The sequence below is a fragment of the Lotus japonicus genome, chromosome 5 (assembly GCF_012489685.1).
Source record: "Lotus japonicus ecotype B-129 chromosome 5, LjGifu_v1.2".
Lineage (NCBI taxonomy): Eukaryota > Viridiplantae > Streptophyta > Magnoliopsida > Fabales > Fabaceae > Lotus > Lotus japonicus.
The window spans coordinates 6511764-6521759 of NC_080045.1; the positions used below are offsets into that span (position 1 = coordinate 6511764).

Below are 9996 nucleotides of genomic sequence, written 5' to 3' on the forward strand. Positions count from 1 at the left end.
TAACCGTTTTTGCTTGCTACTTGTTGTTTGGGCGCTTAACGCTATTAGGCGATGGAGAATCTTCGATGGAGCTTAACCTTTGTGCGAGTGGAGATGAGGACTTGAAGAACTGTGGATGACTCGAAGAATAGAGTCGGGTGTAGGGCTAGAGCCTTGGGTTAGAGAGCTTACCGTTATTGGTTTAAGCTTGCATAATGATTTTAGAAATTTATATTTAGGGTTTCGGGTACTCGCCTTGTTCAAGGTTTGATGTAAATTAGTTACAGTTGGGAGTATGCATGTCATGTTTTGGGAATACTTCGAAATGGAAAAAAATATACGCATGGTTATAAATCCCTTTTTGAAAATATTGCATATTTACTTTATCAGGTTGTTACCGTAACCCCTGAAATTCGGGGCGTTACAGTTTTGGTCCCCCAGCATATTTCCATCCAAAAGTTAATGTTTTTTGTCTGAGTTGACTTTTTTTAAAAGACGTGGCATGGGATTAGGAGGGAGAAGGGGTATTTGGAGAGAGGAACATCACATGCCTCTCACGTGATTTAAGCTGATCCTTATTTCTCTATCTCCATCATGTTCTTCTCCTCCCTCTTCATCTCTTCTCCCCTAAATCACCAACCCTGTTCATTTTTATTTTTTGTGGATTTAGGCCCCTTTGTTTAAGTTTTTTTATATTTGGACATACATTTTTTAATAGATAATTTTTCAGAATTATTAACCTTTTTTTCAGTTAAATGAAACTAACATACAAGATGGAGGAGTAGAGGACTCTTTTTTGAAACAAAGATAGAGAGGTCTTGCCTCTTATTATTGAATAGAGGGCATGCCTCTTTTTACTGAAGAAAGACATAATGTAAAGCAAAATGATCGGGCTCTAAAGGCCGGATAAAACATAATTATTTTGTGGACAATACCAAAATGACAAGAAACAATTGAAATATTATTTGATCAATTACGTTTAGCAATCTCATCATTGACCTCCTTCATCATCTTCTCAAGATGCATCTTGATATCATTAATATCTGTCACGATCAGGCCTTCTGGAAGGGCTCCATCTTTCACACAATTGAAGGCAGACATGGTCAGCTTCTTCTCACGAATCTGTCGACACACCTTGCTTAGCTTGTCTTGTGATTTGGAAGTCATCTGCGTTATGAAGCTCTCCTGGTTCAAAGTCATGTTTTTCTTTTTCACAGGTGTATTCTGGTACCTCTCAATCACCTTCATTGCTCCCTCCACATTTGGCCAAATCTCTGGTTTGGAATCAAATGGGTTGGGAATTATAACACATGCTTCTATTCCACAGAGAGTGGTGAGTTCACTCACCTTCTTGATGATATTCTTCTTCCTTTTGTTGTATGAAATCTTTCTTGCCATATTATCAGTGATATAGGCGAGCTTCACCTTCTTCATAGCCATGCCTGCAATCACAAAGAAAATTATAAGGATTTTGGAACTTTGATGCAATACTTGTTTGTAGCATATGGGTTTTATAGAGAGCTATCTTATCTACGCAGTTGTAATTACATCAAGTCATTTGGAAACTATGTACTGTCATGGATCCCAAATATCAACATATTTAGAAATAAATTATTTTTATGTTTTACAAATAGACACATACTAACTGGATTTCATGCGTATCAATGTATTTGCAAATCACCTGTCTAGAGAAAATCAAGCTGTTGCAATTATTTAGAAATAGTTATGCATTGCAAGGTATTATCTTTTTTTCTTATTTCAATATATATTTTATTTTCAGCATTTTTCCGATATACTGATAACATTATTACATACGATAAATCATATGTACATTAAATTTTATTTTATTTTTATTTATGTAATAATATTAATGCATAATTTTCATTTAATAACAGTTGTGGTCCTCTAACATATTTCCGTCCAAAAGTTAACGTTTTTATCTGAGTTGGCATTTTTTTAGATCACGTTTTTTTTATTGGCAAATGTTAGTTGTTAGTAAGTTAGAAAATTCCTTCAAAGTTTCCTTCCAGAATTCGAACCCTGGACCTTCCCCTCCCCAACCCTTGTCCCTTAACTCTTAAATCACGTGGCATGGGATTAGGAGAGAGAAAGACTATGATCCCTACTACAGAGAGATTGGTTAGGGTTGGTGATTTAGGGGAGAAGAGATGAAGAGGGAGGAGAAGAACACAATGGAGATGGAGAAATAAGGATCAGCTTAAATCACGTGAGAGGCATGTGATGTTCCTCTCTCCAAATACCATTTCTCTCTCCTAATCATGCCACGTCATTTAAAGAAAAGCCAACTCATACAAAAACATTATCTTTTGGACGGAAATATTCTAGGGGATCAAAACTGTTAAATGAGACTAACGTAGGGGTAGCGAAATGTTATTTTTTAATTTTAGGGACCTCATTTGCACATTTTAAAATTCTGGGGGACCAAAAGTGCTAATAAACCAAAAATAAATAAATCAATCACATAAAATGTGTTGGAAAATGAGTTTCAAAAATAAACCAAGCATTTGTAGAAATAATGTATTGGTTGTAATGATTAACGCACTTTAGAGAAGTTAAATATGTGTCACTGGTATTGCATAATTTTCTAAAGTGAAGTATCCTGGGATTACTCTTAAATAATTATTTTTAATTAAATTAATTTCCTTTTAATTAAAATGAATCAACATTGTTGGAGATTTAATTTTTCTTTTGAAATTGAGATTTAATTTTCAATTCTTGTGATTGAAAAAGATACATTGGCCAACCTCTACTATTTAGTGTGCTGATTTTAGTTGGGTAAAGTTTATCTCATGGCTACCGGTTCTTGAGATACCTTACCCAAGATAAAAATAAAAATTAGCATTATATGATTTTATATGTCCTGGATTAGGTCAAGTTTGGTGTTTTACGGGCCCAGTAAAATGAATTTTTTTTTCTCTCTCAAGATTTTTTTTGGTTTCCAAGGTATTCCTACAGCCGGCAGCCATGAGACTAATCCTCTAAGATCACGTTAAGTGAGTAGGAATCTCCCAATAAATGTTTCTTCATACGCACGCCTAGGAATCGAACCATGTACTTACTTACCGAGTCCAAACCCATTTATCAATTATGCCACACCTTATTGGAATCATATGCCAGAAAGCATTGCTTTCTTCATCACTTTCACTTTGTTAAAAGGATTTTTCTTACTTTTTTAAACAATGGTAGCCTTCGGGGAGGTGATCTACGAGTCGGGTAAAACTATTATAAAAGGTAAAATTATACCTTTAAAGTATCAAAAATAGCTATGTTTATAGGGATTCAGAGTCAAAACTTAAAATCTTTGCATAAGTTAGAACAACTCAACACCAATTGAGCTACACGCTTCGTTGTAAAAAGATGGCTTAAATACTCTTTTTTGATCCCTGAAATTGTAAAGGGAATCAACCTTGGTCCTTGTAAAATTTTCGCATCAAATTGGATCCCTAATTTTTTTTAAATCTAATTAAAGACAAAGTGTGTATGAGTCTGATGTGGCTTGTTTTTAATCCTGGTCAGCTTTTTCACGTGTTTTTTTCAAATATGAGTAATGCCACTGAGTAAAATATAAAAAATTAAAAATGATTAAATAATTTAAATAATTTTAAGGCTTAAATACTCTTTTGGTCCCTGAAATTATAAAGGGAATCAACCCTGGTCCTTGTACAATTTTCGCATCAAATAGGGTTCCATAAAAAATTGTTTTTAATCTCATTAAGGACAAAATGTGTTTGAGTCTGATGTGACTTGTGATGACCCGGGTTTATATGATGTTTTTAGGGTTTTTCTTTGTTAGTTTTGAGTCTTTTTCTTATGTCTCATGTAGTGTTTCATGCATTTTAACTTTTATTTGTGCATTTGCATTAGTTTAGTAATTTTGTAGTTTTATAAGGGCTTTAGTTGCATTTTAGTATAGTTTGAGTCTTTTGTTAATTGTCATTAGTTTTGAGTCCCTTGTGCAATTAAATGGTTGGTATTCTTGATATTTTTCCTTGAGCTTTGATGAGAGTAATCAGGTCTGAAATTGAAGGAGAAGGAAGGTCAAGAAGCTTGGAGAATTGAATGGAGGCTTAAAGAGGAGTTAAAATGAAGATCAAAAGCCTTTTCAGCGAGCTTTGAGCGCCTAGGCGCTCGTTGTTTTTTTGCCAAGCTTTCTGAATTGGCGCCTAGGCGCTCTGAATTGGCGCCTAGGTGCCAATTACCTTCCAGATGCACTTTTCAGCATGGAATTGGCGCCTGAGCGCCCGGAACAGCCCAAACTCGTGATTTTTGCCTATAAATATGATTTTAGTCATTTTCTTTTGGAATCTTGGATATCAATTCCATTTTTACATAAGTTTAGAGGTAGAGGATCATCTAGGAGAGTGAGAGAAGGCTTCCAAGCTTGTGTTCAAGGTTCTTAGCCAAGCATGGCTCTTCTTTACTTTGGTTTTCTTTTAAGACTTTTCCTTTTAAGTTATAATCTTAAGTTCTTTCCCACATGTTCTTCTTCTTTCCTTGAATCTCATATCCATGCTTTATGTTTCAAGTTAGAACATGTGCTAGCTTTATACTTTTCTATAATTAGAACGGAAGTTTGTTATAGATTAGGGAACTGATTTGGGATTGCCCCTTCAATCTTGGCTACTAGGAATAGAGGAAGGGTTGGGGTTTGTTGGCCTGAACTTTATAATCTTTATGCTTCAAACAAATGTTTAAGTACACAGGAAATTGGGCTTATCTTTTGGTTTGAAAGAATTATCTATGCGAGGCATCGATAGGTAGTTGCTTAGGCTATAACATCAAGGAGAGATTCATGAGAACATGTGCTTAGAATAATGTGCTTGAATTGATTAGTTGATCAAGAACCCAAAGAAAATCACTCTTTCTTTTCATTCTCTGTTTCATTTCTGAATTTATATTTTCTTTTTCCTTATTACTACTTCGTCATATGTTTGCCTCAATAAAATAAACCTTCAAACTCGAGGCTTAAACTGAATCTATTCACTCACAATCCCCGTGGTTCGATATTTAAAACCGGGTGGATTCCGTACACTTGCGGATTTACCAACAACTTGTTTTTAATCATGGTCTGCTTTTCCACGTGTTTTTTTTTTAAATCTGAGTAATGCCAATATAAAAAATTAAAAATGATTAAAAAATTAAATAATAATTTTAAATCCTTCATCATCAACATCTCCATCTTCCACTTTCATCCATCAAGAAGAAACCAGCAACTCAATCCCTAAAAAACCGAGAACTCAACCATATTTCAAAACTCTCTAGGTTGAAAAGAAAAGAAGTAGAATAGACTTTGGTTTTTGAACGGTCTACCACTACCAGCAAGTAATAAAGGGAAGGTTGGTGGTGAGTAGACTTTGGCTTTTTTTTTTCTTCCAACGTTTTCGCTCTTCGTTTTCCTAAAAGTGATCATGAGGTTGTCAACTAGTAAGTTGGAATATGCATTTTGTGTGTGTCGCGCACACATAATTTAAATTGGGGGTTTTATGTGTAATTTTATTTAATTGGGGAGATAAATTAATTTGAGGAAAAATAAAATATATGTGTGTGTTAGGTGTGAATATAAATGAGCCGAACATAAACAAACATATTAGAACTAATTTCGTCAAAACAATCATAGTGATCAACATGAATCCTTAGGGCCTATCTCAAACAGAGCCAAAGCGCATATCCACGAGACCAAGAAAACCTCTTAGAATCATTCTTATATTACCTTAAATAATATGAATATATAATAAACATCTATCAAATCTTTTTACCTTATTCTCCAGAATTTGAACATAAAGTAATATCTTTACAGTCAAAACTTATACCACAAACTTTATAGTTCATGCATGTGCTTAGAAAGTATCTTATATCCCTCTTGTAACAAGAGATCTTTGTATATGAAAATTATCTTGAAAAATATTGTTTAGAAGAAGTACTTGAGAATATTTGTAGGAGAAGTCTTGAGAATACTTGTATTGGAGAAGTCCTGAGAATATTTGGAGGAGAAGTCCTGGAGAATACTTGTAGAAGTCTTCGATACTTTTTTAGACAAACTTAGGTGCACTCAGGCAGTAAAACTGAGTTCTTTTTGAAGCAAAAGCACTTTATTGGAATTAAATAGAAGACAATAATAGCACCAAGTTATACAGGAAAAAGAAGCAGGGCAGCACCAATGATCCTAACAAGAGGAAAGCAAGGGCCAAGAACAGAATAAGAGAAATCTTGGTTTAGCCAAGGATTGCACGTAACCCCATCGTTTAGGGGTGAACCAGGATAAAAAACTCATGGAGAGAGAGAGAGAGAGAGAGAGAGAGAGAGAGAGAGAGAGAGAGAGAGAGAGAGAGAGAGAGAGAGAGAGAGAGAGAGAGAGAGAGAGAGAGAGAGAGAGAGAGAGAGAGAGAGCTTGTTTATCTACTGCACCAAACGGTTGCAAAAAAAATTTAAAACCAAAGTTTTAAATGACACAATTCAAACCCCTCATTTCTTGTGTTACCTTATTACATCTCATTTCTAATACACTCCTTAATACAAGTGTCGAATTAGGCTTGAAGTGTGGGTAATATACATGCTAACTACTATATATATATGCTGAAATTCAACTTTTTTATTAGAATAATGTGAGCAACTAGAATCGAACTCTAAACTACTTAGTCATAAAAGCTTTGATATCATGTTAATAACAAATTAACCCCAAAACTTAATGTGTTAGGTAATTGAGGACACAAAAATAATTTTAGATAATATTTCTACTGATATGTGTGAAATATTATGGTTTAATTCAAAATTATAAAAAGAGAAACAGAAGAAACAGTGTATGAACACGATAGTACTGCTCCATGTCTGGTGCACATAAATATATATATCCCAAGACAGTAAGGCAGTGAGGATCACAGGGAAGTGGACTCCAAAAAGTTGCAAGGAAAATGAAAAGGATAGCCCATAGAATATACAACTAATTAAGTTGATTCGAGTTTAAGAAAGACAAGAAGAACAAACCTATTCTCCTATTCTGGCAATACTAAATTTCAGGAATTTTCTATACAAATAACTTTCTTTCTCTGCCACACACTACATATAAAATTAGTAAGATGGATGCTCCCGGAATCATGTTTATCCCCTCCCAGTTTTAATACTAATTATAGTTAAGTTTTTAACATATTCACAATAACATTCACATTCACAATTACTTTCTCTGCCACACACTACCAATTTAAAAAAAAATAAATAAATTCTACCGAGTTTCTCATATCTTTCTCTTATTTTTCTAACATCTCATCATATCACTCATTAATTTCTCGATAGTATTTTTATTTCTTTTTGAGAAAAATGGATCTATGCATTCTTTGAGCTTTAATTTCTAATGCAAATTTTAGATATTTAATTCTTATATTAAATGGTTCAAATTAATTCATAAAAAGTTAAATATATAAAAAAAATTATACATTTATTTTATGCTACAAAAACTACAAAGGGCAGCAGAAAATCCAAATTCAATTCCTCTGAGTGCAAATAGATTTGAGGAGTTAATAAATAGATCTCATACTCTCTCTCCTATAATTCTGAGTTGGGGTTGTAAAGAGAGAAGGGTTACCCCAATCAATCAAAAAGCTCAAAACACACAGGAAGACACAAAAAGGCAACATGGGCAGGGCTCCTTGCTGTGACAAAGCGAACGTGAAGAAAGGTCCATGGTCGCCAGAAGAAGATGCCAAGCTCAAGTCCTACATAGATGACCATGGCACCGGGGGCAACTGGATTGCTTTGCCACAAAAGATTGGTATATCAATTATCTCGCAGAAACAAACCCTACTTAATATTTCAGTTTCCTTTTCTTTCTTCTCCTTGATCAATTATTCATTCTCATATATCTTCATCAATTTCATTTGCTACATCTACATGTACATTAAATCATTAATATTGTTAGCTAGGACAGTCTAATAGGTTTCATCTTGGTTGGAAAACTCTTCTATGTATATAATTCATTATGAAGTCAAAATTATTCTGAGAAGAAATTTCTGTGAGTAGCATCATAGTTCAAAAATTGATTCTGATGAAAGCAAAATTGATCAAATTATATATGCTATCATTTGTTCATTAAAGAAGATTGTTAGGACTTTAACTTTTTCTTTGTTTTTCTTAATCAGGACTGAAGCGTTGTGGCAAGAGTTGCCGTCTCAGGTGGCTAAACTATCTACGCCCTAATCTCAAGCATGGTGGTTTCTCCGAGGAAGAAGACAACATCATTTGTAGCCTTTACATTAGTATTGGAAGCAGGTACATATCCTGTACAGTTTCTATCCTCAATGATCACCTAATTCAGATAGGTTTGGTGGTGCAACAGATCATGATTGACCTTGCTAGCAATATATATGATTATTATTAACAAGTTTTGATCAACTTCTTTTCTTCGTAACTATATTAATTCTGAAATTTAAAAGCTCTGAAGCTTCTTCACATAATTGATTTGGGTCTTAGAATTAATTGTATAAGTGAAAACCTTTTGAGCGCAGGTGGTCGGTGATTGCAGCTCAACTGCCCGGAAGAACCGATAATGACATAAAGAACTACTGGAACACAAGGCTCAAAAAGAAGCTTTTTGGGAAGCACCGTAACAAAGAAGCACGAAATAGAGGCAACGGTGGTGTTAAGCAAGAAAGCAATAATAGAGAGAGTGTTGAATATCCCTTATCCTTGGTTCATGAAAATAGTACTACTCATCAACAACCATATTTGCCACACATCCCTGTGCTATCACCACCGCCACCTTTGCAATACACAAACCAAGGCGCTAGTTTCAAGGACCAAGATTCTATTAGAAAATTGCTCATCAAACTTGGAGGGAGATTTTCCAATGAGTATCATCATCCTACCTTTGATGGGTCACAACAAGATTTTCAAGAAAAAGTTCATGTGGGCTCTTCTTCTTGCATTAACAACAATGAAGTAGTACAATTTGGTCAGTACTCTCCACAGGTTGGTGTTGGAGTACTTGACATGGTGCAAAGAGAAGGGAGTTTCCCACCAACAATCGAAGCAATGGTATCTACTAATTCTCCACAAAGATTGGATGGGTTGGAGTTTTTCTATGGGGAGGAGATAATAGATGATAAGATAATAGGGACCAGTACTAGTTGTAGCCAAAGTACTAGCTGGGGTCTTGAAACTTGCAATCCTATGTATCATTCACTTCCTTTGAATTTCCAAGGTTAATTATAATTAAGTTGTGATGCAAAGAGACTCCACAAGAACTAATGTTCTTACAAGAGCTTAATCAGTTACCCCGGGGGTAATAAATTCTTGTACATTATTGTTGATTGCTGTTGCTATAGCCATCTATGCATGGCAAAAGGATGCTCTTGAAGTTGATTATTAAAGGCAATACAATTGTGATATTAGATTTATTTATAACTAGCTTTTTAATTTCTCCTCCATCATATTAGTCTTTCATATGTTATTTTCTCTAACTTTGAAAAAATATTACATTCACACCATAATTCATCTCACACGTATAACGAGATAAAAATAGAAGAGCGAGAAATTTTGAATATGATAAATGATTTGTGATAGAAAAATAAGAGAAATATATGGAAAAAAAAATGAACTGAAATGTGATGAAAAAAAATTAAAAGTGAGTGTGAATTGATCAAAACTACTCTCTATTATTTTCATATAAGTACATCACTCATCATATCTCACCTTCTTTTGCTTTTTAATATCTCCACTCGCACATGGAGGTAGAATGGGTGCCAACACCATTTTTTCCATTCTTCTGGGCATGATTTGTCTGTTATTAGAAATTTAGAACATTATCCTCCATGTTTCTGACTAGAAATTTGGCAGCATTTTACCTAAAGTCAAGTATAGGTTAGCTTCTTCTATGAGAAACATGGCGTTCTTATATTTTGAAGGGGACTTAATTTGGAGTTGATAACTTGCAAGTTTTAATGGTGGAATTAGTCAATTACAAGTGCAGTGCAGGATTAGGCTACCTACAATTAATCGATGATAGGC

The 9996-nt window shown here is 34.3% G+C and overlaps 2 protein-coding genes across 2 annotated transcripts; one reads left to right on the top strand and one right to left on the bottom strand.

Moving 5' to 3' along the window:
• Positions 1-948: 948 nt before the first annotated feature.
• On the bottom strand, positions 949-1419 carry LOC130718986 (agamous-like MADS-box protein AGL80). Its single transcript, XM_057569639.1, has one exon. The coding sequence runs from the start codon at positions 1417-1419 to the stop codon at positions 949-951; it is 471 nt and encodes a 156-aa protein (XP_057425622.1).
• A 6106-nt stretch (positions 1420-7525) lies between these two features.
• Positions 7526-9393, top strand: LOC130721511 (transcription factor RAX3-like). Its single transcript, XM_057572311.1, has 3 exons — positions 7526-7762; positions 8130-8259; positions 8496-9393. The coding sequence occupies exons 1-3, from the start codon at positions 7627-7629 to the stop codon at positions 9193-9195; spliced, it is 966 nt and encodes a 321-aa protein (XP_057428294.1). The 5' UTR covers positions 7526-7626; the 3' UTR covers positions 9196-9393.
• Positions 9394-9996: the final 603 nt, after the last annotated feature.